We start from the raw sequence: 18,737 nt of genomic DNA on the forward strand, positions 1-18,737 counted from the left end.
CCTACTGAGAAGAGCCCTCCCTTTTATTCCATTCTCTGCTCGAAAAACAGTGGTCCAGGCAATGGTGATCAGCCACCTCGACTACTGCAACGTGTTGCAGGCCTCCGCTAATGAAACACTGCTATCTAAACTGCAGGTGGTGCAGAACACTGTGGCTCGCCTTATCTGTAATCTGTCGTCCATGACCGACTTGGCGCCCATCCTTCAAACTCCCCACTGGCTCCCAGTTCGGAAGAGAATTATTTTCAAACTGTGCTGTCTCACACACAAAGCCTTAATTGGCTGAGGTTCCGTCTATCTAGCCTCCAAACAAAACTGTTCCTTCTGTCCAGACTGTTGAGATCTAGTGACCTAGCACTGTTAAGCATCCCACGTATCAGGAAGACCTGCTTAGGTGGGAGGCCCTGGTATATTGGAATAAGCTCCCACATTATATTAGGATTTGTAAGGACCATTTTTGCTTCAGAAAACTACTGAAAACAGCTTTGTTCGGAGCTATTCGTGCTATGCTGCTTGGCTGCCTGGTTGCACCGAGATACCCCTTGGGTAATTCGAGCGCGTTATAAATGGCTTTAACATTAAAATATTGTAATGATGTTCAGTTATCATTTAATAAATGTACTTACTTACTATATACAGTAACCTGTTATGTAATCTCGCTCGCTCTCTCTCTCTCTCTCTCTCTCTCTCTCTCTCTATATATATATATATATATATATATATATATATATATATATATATATATATATATATATATATATATACACACATGTTTGGTTGCTTTTATTGCACAAAATGCAGTGGAATGAAAATTAATATTTCACAGGTAACTGTGAAATAGGAAGAATATGTTGTGGTTCCTTGTGAAATATGAGTTTCAGCATCTTATTGACAGCCCACTAAGCACGGAATAGGGTCCCTAGGATAATCCGGCAATGGAGGAGCACATTATGTGGCAGGTTTGTTTGAATTATGCAGCATGAACAGCCAAATTAAGTGACATTATGTGGCACATTCTCTGGCAGTAATATTTCGATCCATTTAACCTAGTAACAACATTTGTTTTATAAAATCTACAAATTATGTGCCAAATGTGATAAAGTCATAATTATATAGTAAATGCCACAAAGTCACATACTTTTAATGAAATATATACATTCCATTTTTATTTGATTGGTCAATGAAGTGAAAGAAGTATATATTCTAGGTTATACCACATGAATAATTCATATGAACAATTAAGCCATAACATAATTTATGCACAAATATTCTGTGATTTCAGAACATGATTATGCAAATGTTTTTCAGTAACCTACCTTTTAATAAAGTAAATAAAGCAGAGTGGGCTATTATGGTACTGACATTTCATCAAAGAGGAGATAATAAAAAAGCTCAATTAGGAAGACTTGATTCAAAGTATTTTAATAATCTTCACATTAAGATTCCAAAGGGATTGAGTGTGGATGAGGTGATGTTAGTACATAATTGTTCAATATACATATTTATTTCCAATGCTTTATTTCATGAAGTTCACCTTTTGTCTCCTCTGCACGACTCCATTTCTCACAATTTCCTTTCATTCTCTTCCCCTGACGCTTGTTCTTGTTCATCAGCACTGCCACGTGGCAGTTAATTTTAACTTGTGTCTTTTTGAATGTCATTATTTTACATATTTTCTTTTCTGAGGGAGTGTTTGTTTCCTTAGATGGTATCAAAGGACATCCAATGGTCCTTCTCTTTTTTTATTTTGCTTCAGAGTTGCTCTCTAACAGATGTTCAGATTTCTGTATCCTTCGCGATCTTGTTTGCGCTATATAAAAGGTTATAAATAAACAAATATACTATGAATGCAAGCCTAGCAATGCAGTGTAAGGGTCTGCTATGCTTGTGGTCTTACTCACAGCATTACTTGCTGCTAAGGGCACCACTGTACTGGCACTCCCCCCATACCCAAGCAATCGTATGTCACACAAGAAGTGAGTGACATGCACAGATTGCTACAATCAGCTGTACTCTTTGGCAGAGAGGAGCTCCTGGGTTCTCTGGCTGCCAAGTCAAGGGATTCTCAAGCTCTTCGCCATATGCTTCTTGTGTCAAGCTTTCTTCCTTGCAGGTATCATTGAGGGGGAGCTACACAAAAGTCATATCCAGTCTTAGTCAATGTAAAAAAACATAAGGAGAAGGTTTACTGTCACAGCGCCAGGTTTGCATTACCAAGAGGGTAATGGGTTCCCATACAACTGCCCGTGAACTTTGACCCACAGCCCTATCTACAAACAAAGGTAAACCGGACTTTGCAGCAAAAATGAACACTTCCTGAAAGTAGGCATACAATTTGGGAAAAGGTTTTAAGAAAAGCCCTGTACAACACATATATAAAGTGGAAAAAATGTTAAACAATGTCTGAGTAAAACATGTTTACTGGAAGGGTACCCTGCATCTACAAAAGCTATGCTTGATATACATACACTCTTGCACTAGGGTTTGTGCATTGGCGCAAGGCAGTCAAAAGTGCTCCAGCGTGGGGGGGGGGGGGGGGGGGAACACCTTATCTGGTGCTGTTCTGCTCTCTCCCTTTCACGCAATGTAGCACTGCAACAATTTGCTTCTGTGCTGTATTGAGTGAAATCTTAGTAAATCTCCTCCGCAGACTTATTGCTTTGCCTGCTACCTATATTGACTGAGACGAACAGCGTCAAAATTCTGTAATTCCCTAAATACCAAACTGCTATGGTGTGTATTGATCTATAATTTGCCTGACACTGAACAAAGCAGTGGTTCAAGGATATTGAGCCAAAACATCTATTAAAGATTTTATTTTATTTTTAGAGGCCGTGTAGACAAATAAAGCTGTCCCTGGACCAGACCTAAAATGAGCCTTTCTTTTTTGTCATTGATGCAAAGGGTTCTCATTTATGCTCCCGACTGAAGATATGAAATAACCATATAAGATTTGTGTATTCTTTATTGATTTTGACACTTTATTATAACTTGACAAGATTTATGGTTGATCGAAGTGATTACATATAGTAATAAATATAGTGCAATGGTTTTCCTTCAAAATATTGTGGTACTTTACACTTGTGGGATATTACACGGTCAAAATACAAAGTCATTGATCTATTGGTGTCTTTCTCTGGGAACGCCCGCACCTAAACCATTAGCCCCATCAAGCTGCTTTCTTTGTTTGCATGCTTATATTTGATATTTGCACTTCTTCCCATGCTACACTAGACTTATGTCTTCATTATGGGTGTTCCTGTACCTAGATTTTCTGGGTGTGGGAAAACTAGACCCAATTTTACTTGGTGGAAATTCTGTTCAATAAAATTGCATGAGGCTTTTGCCACAACACCCAAGTCTTGGTCGCCATCCTTGTCAAAGCATTGTTTTCAGCAAGGGGTATGCTCCTCCCTGCCAGGGCACCTTTCCCCCCAACCCCACTCCCTCCATCCCCACCCAGTACGTGCCCTCAGCTCACATTTACACCTGCACCCAGCAGATGTTAAATGCAATTGTTATCCCCCCTCAGACATGACAAGGTGTGCAGATTCCACCAGGTAGAACCGGGTAATGCACAGTTATTCCTCATACTGAGACAGTGGCATAACATTAGCCCCCCATAGCAACCATGGTCTGTGGAGTCACTGAGCTCCCAGGGGCCCCCTCTGGCACTGGGCATGGTCCCCTGGCCTGAGAGCTTCTGTCTGGGTCTGGAGCCTCCATGTACTTTGCAAGGGGGCCTCCTCAAGTTTTGTTACCCCACTGTACTAGAGGATTAACTTGCAATTGCACAGTACTGAGGGTGTTACTACATGATAATGTTAATTCCATGTGTGGATTCTACATTACGCCTGTGCCGCACACATCATAATGAAGTCAATAGTGAGAATAGCCATAAGCAGTAAAAAGCACATACAATATTTGCTTTAACTTATGACCCTACTGAAATCCTAGTGTGTGAAGATATTGTTAATGATACACTATTTAAAAGTAAAAAATAAATAGTTTGGTGAAATATCAGATCACAGTTCACTGTCTTGAGCTGATGGCTTACAAAGCATTCATAGTTGTTTTTGTTGCAATGTACACAGCACAATAATCTCTTATATGAAGGGCACTTATGCAGACCGTACAGCGCTGTCAGTTCCAGGACATAAATCCTACCTCCTCTATCAGTCCATTGTACCTCAACATGACAGCTCTTCAGGATGCTTGACAGACTTCTTGACATTGCACAGCACATTGATGACAGCCAGCTCACTATCTTTTAGTAGCTCTTCTCTGGTGGGGGGTATGTTCTGAGGACCACTTTGGGAGAGCACTGGGTCAAGAAGCACCAGGCCATCAGCTACATTTTGTCCTGGGGTGCTGTCCTCACAATTATCTGGGATATTTAAAGCAGGGCTCCCAGTAACTCTGCAGAAGTGGAGGTTGGCAAGGACACTGAGTTCACTGGACTCAGGCGAGCACACATCTGATTCTTGGTAGGGAAAAGTATGCCCACTCTTCTTCTGCTGGGGTGTTTGATAGAGAGGCTTTAAGCATTGAGGCTGATCTAAACTCTTGCAGGCTTCTTCTGTAATGCTCTGAGATTCTTTTTCTGTGCTATTTGGAGATTCACTAACTTGGATTCCTTCTGGAGTGGACTTTTCTGGATAAACAGTTCTAGTATTTTCATTGTGGCATGAAAGGACGCCTACAGGTGAAGTGAACACTGAATGGTAGGTTTTCCTTGCAAACCTGGTCAAAGAATTCTCATTTAGGTTGATTTTGTTTTTCATCTTTAATGGATTGACTAGATAGCCCTCTGTCAACTTTGAACCATGTGTGTGTTCTGTTTCCCCATCATATCTATCTACCTCTGTAGAGTGCCTGCTCTCACTGAGGTCTGTTACTGGTGTACACAAAGGTTCCCTTTTCTTAAAGGCAAATGGCTTTCTACATCGTGAGTCAAAATTGGTCTCCTGGACACGAATGCCATTTCCTTCCCCTGGATGAATCTTCCTTAGCGCATGTGATATTGCTCCTTTCTTGTTGTAGACGAAGCCATCTAGCACCAGGGCTTTCCAAAGAGCATTGTTGCTGCAAATCATCTCCTTCATTTCATCTGATTGGTTAATATACTTGTCACAGAGATTATCCAGAAATTGGTTATGGACCACACCTATGCGGTTACAGGAATATTTAATGGAGTTTTTGTTTGAGATGCTTGGAGTGTTCTGCATGCTATAATGTGTTGTTTTTATATTTGCATTAGGCTTTATATTAACATGTTTCTGGTTGCTCAATTCTCTTGGATTAAGCTCTTCCAACAGTACATTGGAATCACAGAGACTCTCTTTTTTATCTTGTCTTGCTGCAGAGCGTTCAGGTTCATTTTTGCTCTGATCAGTCCGCGTGTCAATGGAAACTGATTTTTTCTCATAATCCCAGCAGTGCAGGGTGCTTGTACTATTCTCTGTTCCTGATAGATTGTCAAATGTTTCGATGGATGATGACACATCCATCAAATGAGAAGGTTTTGTTGTAAGATACACTAGGTCATCCTCAGACACTAAGGGATACCCATCACCTAGATTTGGATCCACAATTCTTCTTGATGAAGTATGCAATACATTTGGATGTTCAAGAGAATTTGTATCTGAAAATGCCACCCGGCTGAGTTGGGTCCGCTTGGTGGTGCTAAAAGATGTCTCCACTTTATCAACCACTGGACACTCTATTAAACCGCCCTCAGGGTTTCCAGGGACTTTCAGGGGCAAGTGCTGTAGTTCAGCTGAATGCACACCATGTTCTCCAGTTCTGCTTTCAGAATCCACCCTACATTTAGGAAGGTCCTTAGAGCTCAGTTCTTGAGGCCAACTGCCTGGCAATGCAGGTTCCACCGTGATTAAGCAGGGGATGCTGCTGGTCGGTCTATGGCTGGCCGAGCATTGATCTGGAGGCCTGCAGAGTCCGGCATCCATTGGGTGGACATGCAAGTTTGGCAAAGTGACAAAACTATGGCTTTTGATCATTCTGTTGGATTCAGCATCAGCATAGGCCTCCTCTCCATCCACATGCTTAGGCATCAAGGGCGGGAGAGCAGGGCAGTCTGTAATATTTAGGAGAAATAGAAAGCAAAAGTTGTGAACTTCTTGTGTGAATAGCAAACCATTGTTCAGAGCCGATAAGAGGCTCAAACATTCTATCAAATATGTTTATTAAATGTATAGCATATACACGAATGCCAAGATTCGGTAACAAACACTAGGGAAAGTTGGAAACCAAACAATTAGCACAATTTACACGATTTACTACTACATTTTATTTCATGTCCATGAGCATCTAAGCATTTCAAACTGACTTAAATATTTCCATCTCAGTTTCACAATAGCAATCCGAAATCATTGTCACAAAGACATTCATTAGAGCAAAGCTTTTTTAATTAGAACAACCATGCAGATATGAGATTGCAGTCAATAACTGTCTTCAGTGGCCCTCAGGCAGCATCCTTTGTGAATGCCATACAATGCAGTCAGAGTGGACCTGGGAAATTTGCTCTAATCTCAACTCAGACTTCTTCCCTCCTGAGGGCTACCTGGAGGGCTGTACTTGGAGAATGGAGAACCCAGATGGAAATTGGACTTATAATTGTGAGGGGTTCTTGAAAGAGAGGGTAGTGTTGACAGGAGAGACCAGTTGAATAATGGTGGGGAGGAATATCTCAGAGTTTGGTAGAGAGTGGTTGATGAGCACAACTGAGAGGGCCATGTAAAAAGCATAAAATGGGCTGTACGTATAAGACAGGGGTTGAAATGAGAACATGTATAGGACTGTCTCTCAAGAGCAACCTCAATAGCTTCACCCCACAACTCATGGACACTGCCTAACACTTCTTTTTGCACATCAATTCAGTCTCAGCAAGAGAACACACATTCTGAAGAAGACTCAAACCACTTGTTATCAACATTTTATGTTTTGCATTGAAGGCCTTTTGTCTTGAGTCAAACCAGAACCTGCCATGAATCATATGACACTACTCCGCTTACTAGCATTGAAGAAGCCCATCTGACCGTCGTGAAGATTGTTCGATGTCTCGGATCAGTAAATTAGTTTATCAGGATTTCCCACCTTCAGAGAAATCAATTTTCACCCTCTAGACCCCTGCATCTTCTTTGGAAATTGCTCAATTATCGTTATAGCTTCAAAGTTGGGAATCCACCAAACTACCTTTTGAGGCAATGTATTTTTGAGAAAGCCATACCCGAAGTCATGCGAACCGCTTCATACGCTTTCCTCATGTGGTTAAGTTTGGAGTGGGAATAGTAAATATAACTTACTAAAATTGTTTTAATGTGGTTGAGTTGGTTACTTTGGAGTTAAATATTGATATTTTATTTAGTAAAAATACAAACATAATTTACAATTTTTCACATTCTTTCACATTTTAAATATATTTTAATTGAAAAATAATAGAGTTAAAAATAAAAATGTTTTATTTTTTAACAAACATTGCTATAGTTGTAGGTATAAAAAATATTTATTTTCATGTTAATTTTGTTCAATTTTCCATGCATATTTGCATTTATCAACTGAGTAAGAAAGCCATCTTTTTCACTCCAATTATTCTGCAATTTTATTCTAAAAGTTTGCTTTATTTTGAAGACAGTTTTCATTGTTTTTGAATAATGGCATCTCAGCAGGTTAGGGGTTCTTGTTTGTTCCTCTCTAGTAAGAGTAAGTTTAATTGTAATTTATGTTCTATAATTACAGGTAGCCGCTATACAGTTTGGAGGACAGGGTACTTTGTTGCAACTTCAATAGAGTACTCTTTCTGCCAACCTGAAGGTCCACCTGCCTAATTTGCAGAAGGGCGGACCTTTAGTACACACCCTTCTGCCAAACTCTAAATCGAGCCGTACGTCTGGGGAGGAGGTAGGAGATTGACAGCAAAGTCAGTGTTTGTATGTTAATGAGTTTTTTGATTGAGTTAGCGTGGAGTTTAGTTGAAGTTCTTTGAAGTGCGCGCAGTACTCCTAATTCTGTATATGTATTGTTATTGCGAGACTATCTTATATTTGAATCTATTTTCAGGTATTTCACTTGTGTGTTAGTATTTATTTCAGGTATGTGTGTTTTGAGGGTGCTTTTTTCTTTTGTAGATTTTATTATTGAAGTCTAACTTACATTCCTGGATGGTGAATGTGTCTAACCTTTTTTTACAAGGAAAAACTTCTTAAATATTTTGAACCAACTTATTTATTTGTGATTGTTTTTTGTGGATTACCGCAACAGGTTTGTCGTTTTAATATGTTTGGGGTTTGGGAGGGCTTTCCTGGATTTTTTATAGTTGTATTGGATGTAGTTTGTTTTGTATTTGATTTTTGTAGATAGTCTTTGAGTTGTCTTTTGTAAACATTTCTGTTGGATTACGTTTTAGTTGGATACTCCATTGTCTATTATAGGACTTTAGCTACAACATCGTAAATTATTATTTTTCATCTTAGTTATTTATTTATTAGATGGGAATATTTTATGGTATTTTGTTCATGCAGTTTTGGTATTTTATAAATGTGGGTAATATTATGTAGTATTATGTACTGTTTTTGATGTGTATGTGATTTATGTTACTGTATGTTAGTTTTATTATTTGGAGAAAGCATTTTTCTAAAGTATATTATGATATTTTATCATTCCGAACTAATGTTTCTTTTTATTTTAAAATTATATTGAGAATGATAAAAAAAATGATTGCATAATTTGTTATTTATAAAAGTGTGTAGCATTTGGTTGTCATTTTCTTTAAAGTCAGGTTTCAATTTGATTTATTTGCTGGTGCATTTCTTATAGTAGTGTTCTAGCTATTGTTTCAAGGTAGGATAGGCCTTGGTTGTTTGTAAAGAGTGCCCCTTTGCTTGCTAACATTTTATGCTTTTGTTTAGGTTGTTAGGATATTTTTGTTCCAGTTGAATTATGATTTGTTCAAGTATTAATTCTTGCTAACTGTGTGCTTTAGTGAGAATTTCTAGCAATTAGTGGAGTGGTAGGTGGCTTCTTCCAAATGTTCACTGGAAGGAATTGTGCCACCCTTCCTCTGCATTGTTAGTTTTTTAGGTCTTGGCATAAAGCATTGCTTTAGCAATGCTGGTTTCTCGAGATTCTAGTAACCGGTCCGAAAAATCTACCAAAACTGCAGATTAGCCACAGTTCACGTGAGACAGGCGCGTGCACAAACCAGCCACGTCACAAACCACCATTTGTCTGTGCCTCGCATCAGACTTCAAAGCTGCCGCTCCCCCGCTCCCACTCCCATCATACTTCAAAGGCTGCCGCTCCCACGCGGCCCGCTGCATCAGACTTCCACGGAATGCCCTTCTCTCCCTATACAGTGTCTTTCCCTGCTCTCGCGTTGGTCTGGCCGTGTCTCACGTCTCCAGCCCCCTTCTCCCACACTGTGTCTAGGCCCTCTCCAGCCGCCCCTCCCCAGCCCCCTCCGCAATGAGCGCGTCTCGCGGCCACTGCCTCTCTGTCCTGCTCGTTACTGATGATGTTTTTGTTGTGTTTTTAATGAGGCAACACAACAAAGATCCAGTGCCCCAGTGCTCCCCGTTAAGTGCCGTCGTCCACATTCTTCAGTTGGTAGCTGCGCGGGATGGCATCTCGCATACTGCTGGTGCAACTCTCCAGCCGCTGGTTATCTGAGCTCTTTTCTCCTGCCCAGGGAAGAAGTACTGCTGTCCATATCCCTTACTCGTGTGTGTGTGTGCGTGGCAGTACAGCGACTCACCTCTGTGCAAGTGCCAAAATTCCCATAACTGATACTTTCACCCTGTTAATCAACCCCTCTGCATCTTAGTTGTGTTTACATTATTAAAGTGCGCCTACGTGCTCGTGCTTTTGGTTAAAAAGTATGACCGATTAAAGGTTTTGCACATGACCTGGTGCCACTTGAGAGCTATGAAGTCCTACGTAGGCATCGGACTAGACGGTAATAGGACATCTCTCCAGAGGATCAGTTCAGGCCGTGTACATCGCTCCAACACGCATATACGCACACAGTATTTCTTAGACACAGGACATCCATCTCCAGCCTCGGATGTTAACTAAAGATGTATTGGCGGGAGTGGTCCACTTATGCTTTGCGTGAGGCATGTAGAACATTTAATTCACCAACAGTTTTTCACTAGATAGCTGCTCTTTTATAGGACATTGCTAACTTTTCTTAAAATTTAAAGAACAGGTGAATGACCAGGGAAGACCATGCACCCATCATGGAAGTGCTCTAAATGCGGGCACAACTTCACATAGACTTTCTGTTGTGTAGGAGTAAAGGGCTTACATTTCGTTTTACTTGCAGATCAAGCACTTTTTTAAATGGACAAGAGGATTCTCCGTCCTGTTGTATCCCCCGATGCCCTTTGCAGACCCACATGCTTGCAATAAACTGCGTACAGAAAATAGGCACACCACTAATTAAGCTTCTTTGTATTAGACGTGTTTTTTATTTTTTGTTTTACTGAATGCAACTCCACCCTGCAACTCCACCCTCCAACTCCACCCTCCAAATCGACCCTCAAACTCCAACTCCAACTCCACCCTCCAATACCAACTCCACCCTCCAACTCCAACTCCACCTCCACCCTCCAACTCCACCCTCCAACTTCACCCTCCAACTCCACCCTCCAACTCGACCCTCCAACTCCACCCTCCAACTCCACCCTCCAACTCCACCCTCCATCTCCTCCCTCCAACTCGACCCTCCATCTCCTCCCTCCAACTCCAACTCCATCCTTTAACTCCACCCTCCAACTCCAACTCCACCCTCCAACTCCACCCTCCAACTCCACCCTCCAACTCCACCCTCCAACTTCACCCTTCAACTCCACCCTCCAACTCCAACTCCACCCTCCAACTCCACCCTCCAACTCCACCCTCCAACTACACCCTCCAACTCCACCCTCCAACTCCAACTCCACCCTCCAACTCCACCCTCAAACTCCAACTCAATCCCTCCAACTCCACCCTCCAACTCCACCCTCCAACTCCACCCTCCAACTCCAACTCCACCCTCCAACTCCACCCTCCAACTCCACCCTCCAACTCCACCCTCAAACTCCACCCTCAAACTCCAACTCCACCCTCCAAATCCAACTCCACCCTCCAACTCCACCCTCCAACTCCAACTCCACCCTCCAACTCCACCCTCCAACTCCACCCTCCAACTCCTCCCTCCAACTCCAACTCCACCCTCCAACTCCAACTCCACCCTCCAAATCCAACTCCACCCTCCAACTCCACCCTCCAACTCCAACTCCACCCTCCAACTCCACCCTCCAACTCCAACTCCACCCTCCAAATCCACCCTCCAACTCCAACTCCACCCTCCAACTACACCCTCCAACTCCACCCTCCAACTCCAACTCCACCCTCCAACTCCAACTCCACCCTCAAACTCCACCCTCCAACTCCAACTCCACCATCCAACTCCACCCTCCAACTCCACCCTCCAACTCCAACTCCACCCTCACCCTCCAACTCCAACTCTACCCTCCAAGTCCAACTCCACCCTCCAACTCCACCCTCCATCACTCAGGAACACCACCACATCACTCAAGGACACCACCACATCACTCAGGGGCACCACCACATCACTCAGGGGCACCACCACATCACTCAGGGGCACCACCACATCACTCGGGGACACCACCACATCACTCGGGGACACCACCACATCACTCGGGGAGACCACCACATCCCTCAGCCCAAACACATGATCACTCAGCACCACAACAGCACTGTCCTTCCTTGCTACCAACAAGCATTGCCATAGCCAATAGGACTCGCATTAGGAAAGTGTAAGCTATTGGCTTTGTGAATAACAATGCTATTAATTTATATATTTTCAAAGCCAACATATATTTAAAAAATGTGTCATTTACAATACCAATAGCTCACACTTTCCTAATGCGAGACCTATTGCATTGCAAATGCTTGTTCCTCTTAGGAGATGTTACTGTCTAATACTTTCCGCAATGTGTTATACCAGTTGGTGCCTGCATCCTGATCTGTGCAGGTGAGTATCCCAAGCATTTTTTTTTAATGATCCATTAGCGGTAGGAGTTTGTTTTCTTTTTTTGGTTGTATTGGGATTATATTCACATGCTGTATTGTTTGCCTAGTTTTGTGACAATGAAGTAAGCTAAAGCTATTATTTTCTTTAAACTTCATATGCAAAGTCTGCATTCTTAGCATATTCTATAATAAGTGTAGATTTGTGTTGGTGCCAACATATACTTTGATTGAAGTGGTCGAAGCGCCCTGATTTTGCTCAGTTGTTTAAATAGTTTTAGCGGTTTGTTATAAGTTTCAATTTGCTTGTTTGGCAGCAGTGCATACATTAACGGAACATCTCTGTTATGATTTTGTCTTTATTCAGTGTTTATTTGTGTAGATGACCGTGGGAACAATGTAAACATGTGATCCATCATCCATGTGCTGCATTGTGTTAGCCCTGGATACCCTCTAGGGTGAATAGCTGCGTTTTATAAATCCTGATTTATTGATTGATTGATTGATTATTCACAAAATATTGTTAGGTGCATAGGCAATGATTATTCTGACGATATTTCATAGTCATGCAGTTAGACATCTTTGTTAGTACGTGTTAATTTTAAATGTTGCATATTTGTAATTCTTCATATGTTCTTGGTCATCTACCAATTCTCCTTGTACTACTTATTCTTTTGAGCCTAGAGCCGCCCCTGATGGCAATGGGGCAGGGCCACAGAGGCTCCCAGGGTGTGATACTGCACTGTCTGGAGACAAGTGGGGGAATTATTTGCGATTGTGCCTACCACAGCTGGGCTCCCTTCATGTACATTCTCTCTATTGACACTATTTGCATCAATATCACAGGCAGTAGTCAGGCTTCTACTTCTTGCTCTTCTTACTGAGACTTGTCTCCCTCTCTATCAACATGTGAGAAGAACTAGAGGCATGATCTACTGGACGATGGGACTTTGCTAAGTTCTTGAATGCATTGATATCAAGTGCATCCTATGAATAATAAGCACTTTGTATTGTTTTAAAATAGTAGAAGCATAATGAAATGAAAGGAAAATGCATCACCTCTCCACCCTCCAGGTACTGGTTGCATACGGGTTTCTGGAGTTTGAGTATAAAAACAGCTGTGCTGCCTTTGACACAGTGACATGAGAGCCAGCAGGAGTGCATGGACTGTGCTCATGAGTCGTGATGGATATTCTAGGCTCCAAGCCTGTGAAGTCAAGTATATGGCTGAGGCTGTGAGGTGAGCCTCAGCCATTGTAGTTTTACTCATCAGTCCACCTACTGGAACCCATGAGAGATGGCGAGGCTTGTACTGTACTGAGAAGTCAACTGCTGAGGAAGGAAAATAACACCCAGTCATATGTTGAGTTTTAATGAATGTTCTTGATTGAAAAAAAGTTAGACCCTTCGCTGTTTTCATATATGCTCGATAAAATATTATTTGGTAAATAGAAAACCATCTGGAAAACTATAGTCTATTTTCAATGTCCCCACTGTCTATGCTCAAACTTGTTGACTATGAATCTGATGCATACAACAGGCTGAGAGTGGACATAGACAGAGAAGATCAAATGTGCTGGAAGATTGCTTTTCATTACATTCACTGAGTGAGCCTTATGCCATCAAGGTGGAGAAGCAGAGGTGACGTGTCAAAAGCGGACCAGGCTCGAGAGGTCTCATTGTCAGTGGGGCAGAAGACCAGGTAAGACCTCAGAGGCTCATAAAGGAAATTAAGTGATGGTGCCATCTTCATTACACCATCTTCAATCCTCTACTTGACACACATGCTGCAATCAGTAAATAAATAAATATACACTTACACATTTTATTATTTATTCGGAAAAAATTGGTCCTGTAATATATGGGGGCATGAGGTGGAGCAGGTTGTGGGGGAACTGACAAGGTCAACATAACAGAGGTTATTTTAGTTTTTTCCCCATTGAAAATCATAGTTCTTGAACAATTTTCATATTTTCGGACTTAGGTAAACTATTTTCTCAGCTCTGTGATGCCAGATTCTGTTGGTTACATTTTGGATCATCTGTCTTTCCCTATTATGATCTGTGTTCCTTCCGTAACAAGCCTCAGACACATGTGATCATTTCTCATTTTTAATTTTTTAGACAATGAACAGATCATTCTTTCTTGAACTCACCTTGAAAATGGGGGCCAGTGCTGGTCCACGATGGAGAAAATAATTGTTGATGTTAAGCACTTACTTTGTAACTCAAGGGTGCCCCAGGTAAAGCCATAAAGGCTGGATCAAAGCAAGATTTTCAGATATTCACATATGATACATTTATATGCAATGGCATGAAGCAGAAATCATTTACATAGACTGTGTAACCTTGAAACCCTGGCATGGATCTTGCCCATGTAGACATACATTGGAAACCTCTGACGTAAATTATTCCCATTCAAAGTCATGGTGCGCTAATGTATCTACTATTGATATCCTGAAACTATGTCACTATTCCTTCCCTCTGGGACTACTGTCAGAAATTCAGGCTTAAGATGATATGTGCATTTAAAAGATGTTCTGCATGTTCAAACGCTGCTTACCAGGCCCTCAGGGTGTGGTGTCATGGATTTAGAAGTTGGCTGACAAGAACCATAAAATACAGAGGTACAAATCTACATTTTGAAGCAATTACTTTTAATTTGAAGAAACACACACATTCATTAGGCAAAGAATCCTGTTGCTCATACCATCATGGTAACTTGCTGGTGGAACATGTTTTTTTACAGAGTGCATGGCTTCAGTTTAACTAAATTGCAATTTATTTGTACAGCAGAATAAATAAACGTAGCACTAGAATGTTAAAATTGTTTTAAAAATTGCAGATTTATTAACTCATTTGTGTTGTTTCTTTGTCCTAAGATGCTGCATGTCTAACTGGTACTCCACCTCTCAAAGTCAATTGTAAAGGGAAAGGACTGATGCCAAGAATTAGCACGAGTACCGAAAAGGTAAAAATACTCATTAGAAGACATAGCTGCTTAGAGGGCTCCAAAAATATATTTTAGAAATATATTAAAAAACGTTAAATAGAATTTTCACAGTGCAAATGTGGCTTAAATTCCCCATGGTGTCAAATTAGAAATTAAATTGCTTTGATGCCGAAATTGGTTTTGGAATACTGTCTTGGCTATTAATTATGACTTTTAGAAAAACTATTGATTTCCTAATTACCTGGTCTGACATCAATATCTCACTTCCAAGGAGAGATGACTTTCCTCTCCTTCCTCTGGGACAGTCTGACCAATAGATTACCTAAAAGTCTGTCGTTACCTTCAAGCAGGTCTGTGTCAGAAGGTGGGCTTTGGTTGGATAAGGCGTCAGCTGGATGCGATGCTACAATCTTTAGCTGCTGCATCACTTTTTTAGCAGTCGGGCAGGGCTTGGAATCGTCACAGCAATTTCTATGGAATTTCCAAAATCTCTTTCTCGTTAACCTGTCATAGCCATTGGAGGAGTGCTCTGAATGTCCATTCTTTAGATGCCTCAACACTTTCTTTGCGGTCGGACATGGTGTGGCCTCTGCACAACAGTGTGTGTGGTATGTCCAAAATTGCTCCTTTGTCATCCTCACACTTTCATGATGAAATGACTCACCACATGTAGGCTTCAGATGACGTAGCACTTTTTTAGCAGTAGGACATGGTTCAATCTCATTGCAACAGTTTGTGTGGTATTTCCAAAAGCGCTCTCTTGACAATGTATCGCTTGTTAAGGACCAGCCGGGCCTATGTTTCTTGTGCCTGATTTTGCATTTGCTATCTCTCTCTGAATGTGATTGTCCGGCAGAAAATAAATCTCTGTGATACTTGCTGGCTTTCCTTACACAATGGTCAGCTGAGGTACTTTTCACTGAAGTCCTGTCCTTGTCGTTTTGTAAGTTTGACTCATCATCTAATGTTTCTGGTTTCTCTAAATCATCAATTGTTGACTTTGACAAATCTCTGGAATTTAGGTTTCTTTCATGTTCATCCGCCTCCTCCATGTCAGGTTCATCATCATAATCATCATCACCACTGTCTGATGTAAGGCTGTTTCTAGAACTGAGGAAACTCCTCAATTCTCTTTGTGAGATGGAATCTTCTTCTGAAAGTTCTGTGGATCTTCCATTGAGCAGCACATCAGGCAACTCTGCAAATCTGCCATTCCTTACTGAGTCTGTCTGTGCTGTGCTTCTGCCATCTTGAAGTGGGTCAGATGGTTCCATGGATCCTGTCAGTTCATTAAATCTGCCACTCTGCAGTGTGTCTTCGGACTCCTTGGATTGCACATTATTTCTGTGGATTTCACTGACAATCTCTATCCCTTTATTAGAAGAACTTAAGCTGTCTTCAAAACCATCTCCAGGCTCCTTCATCTCCAGCAGTTCCACTGTGGAATTGGAAGGGATGTTATAAAATGTGCCCCATGTCTTGCATTTTCTACTGAGGCTCTTTTGAACTCCATTGTTATTTGTATTATTTTGCAACGTCATCTTATCTGAATTGTCCAAAGTATCAGAATAAAGTGGAAGTGCCTCTGATTCCATCATGGACTCCTTACCCTCCTCTGCATCATGTGTCTCAAAGTACTTCATCAAGCCTAGGGAAAAAAGTGAAATCATATCTTGTTGTGTTGCATCTTCACTCTTTTAATCAAGCAACAATATATATATCAAGTGGAAATGTATTAAAAAATGTTTCTACTGATGCTTTGAAATGGATCAAGATTATCTTTAGCATCATTAGATATTACTGAAAACATGGTTTTAGACAAATAACTGAAGTTGAAATTAATTGGATATTCCAATTGGAGCGTCCATCTCCTTTGAATTTATAGCCATAAATAATCTCAAATGGAAAACAGTGTCAGACTGTGGTAAAATAAAGAGCTGGGCAAATTCGTAGTCCTGCAATGTTAGTTATATATTTCAAGTGAATACTCATTCAGAAGCATTAAGCAGCTACGCTCAACCACACAGAATAAATATCAATGCGACTCAACATTTTACATTTGCTAAAGTGTTAAAACATTACAGGCCTCATGTACGGTTAGTAAATCAGGCTTTGTGACCTGAAAATATTGTATCACATTGTACCACCTCCTTTTAAGAGTTGTAGCAGAGGTTTCAAAAGAAGTACCTGCCTTGTATTTCACAAAGGGATTCATTTATGGTGTGTTGCCTCAATTGTGACTGCAAATCAAAGTAAAGTTACTACCTCTCAAGTTGCCCTTATGAATAGGCAGTTCATGATGGCCATTCATTGATAATGGAATACCCACCCTTATAAATATTGAGGGGTATAAATTAAATCTCCACAGGTAATACTGACAAATTAAATTATTTAAAATAATTAAAAATATAAATAATTATAATTTAATCTTGAAGATTACATAAAAACAAAGCATGTTTGTTTCTTTAATTAAGACACTTTAAAAACGTTTTTTTGAATTTATAAATTAATGTAACAATTAATATTTAAAATAATTACATTACTTTCAAATAATTATGTACATCCATTTTGATAATGAATTATGCGTGATAAAAATGATAATTTTTATACTTAAATTTCAGAAAATAATTGAAATTTAATTCAATATTTAAATTCGTTAAGATTTCATTCAAAAGGGAATCAGCTTATACATCACGGCTCGAAACATGCTGTGCCTTAACAATGCAGTCCAAACCACAAATGCATATTTACAACACATTCCTTTACTGCACAAGTCGTTACAATGATTTCCCTTAAGGAAAGCATTGTAGGACTGATGTTGGACTTTAATTCTAACACTTTCTCTACTCTTGAGCAGACTGGAGTTGGAATAGTAAATTATACTATTCAAAGTCTAGCGCTTTTTCTAAGGCAAGTTGTTGTAATGACGTATATATAGATCTATATATATATATATATTCACTTAAAAACCCATAGGTTTCAGGCCTTTTATAGTTAGGAATTAGCATTTAAAAAAACATTGAAATTGCTCCCATATAGTTAGTTGTACTAACTATATTTCGCGCACCCGCAATCCACTGCTGATGATGTCACATATTACATCATTCATGACATGGTCAGTGACATCACTGATGACATCTCAAATGACATCACTGATGACATCTCATTTGACATCACTGATGACATCATTGATGACATCATCCAGTGACTGTGTGTTTCTGTAAAGTTTAAATATGTTTTACATATTGAAGAATGAGTGGATGTATAAGTGTCTAGATGAAGGATTCAGTAGGTGTGTGACTGACTGTATGAGTGAGTGATTAAATGTGTCTTACTAAATGCATGGGTTAGTGACTAAACTGTCTGAATGTGTGCATCAGTATGTCTGTTGTTGTGTAAGCTGCTGCATGTGTTGATCAGTAGCTATATGAGTGGCTATATGGGTTATTGATTGGTTGCCCAAGTATTTGAATGGGAAACTGAGTGTGTGTGTGGGTGGCTGGGAGGTGTGTGACTCTGTGCATAGATGTGTGAGCAGTTGATTCACTAGGTGTACGAGTTCAAGAGTGCATGTGGAAACAGCTATATGGGCGGTTGACTGTGTGCATGGATGTGTTGGTGAGTGAATGGATATCTCAGTGCTACATGTCCAAGTAAGTACATATGTAAAACACAGTGCATGTGAGAGTTGGCATATATAAATGACTATACATGAGAGCCAGTGAATGTGC

At 40.5% G+C, this 18,737-nt stretch overlaps 1 protein-coding gene across 2 annotated transcripts in view; it reads right to left on the reverse strand.

Annotated features, from left to right (window-relative positions):
* Positions 1-1,418: 1,418 nt before the first annotated feature.
* The window catches only part of LOC147710307 (uncharacterized), a 43,691-nt gene continuing 26,372 nt past the window's right edge, over positions 1,419-18,737 (reverse strand). The window contains exons 2-3 of one of the 2 annotated variants that reach the window (XM_086919975.1): positions 15,347-16,654; positions 1,419-6,097 (exon numbers count right to left, since the gene is read on the reverse strand). In XM_086919975.1, the coding sequence (XP_086776101.1) occupies positions 4,191-6,097; positions 15,347-16,654 (3,215 nt within the window). In that variant the 3' untranslated portion in view covers positions 1,419-4,190. The remainder of the gene's footprint in view (positions 6,098-15,346; positions 16,655-18,737) is intronic. The other variant, XM_086919977.1, reaches the window with a different exon arrangement.

Source organism: Lissotriton vulgaris, chromosome 5 (genome assembly GCF_964263255.1).
Source record: "Lissotriton vulgaris chromosome 5, aLisVul1.2, whole genome shotgun sequence".
Taxonomy (NCBI): domain Eukaryota; kingdom Metazoa; phylum Chordata; class Amphibia; order Caudata; family Salamandridae; genus Lissotriton; species Lissotriton vulgaris.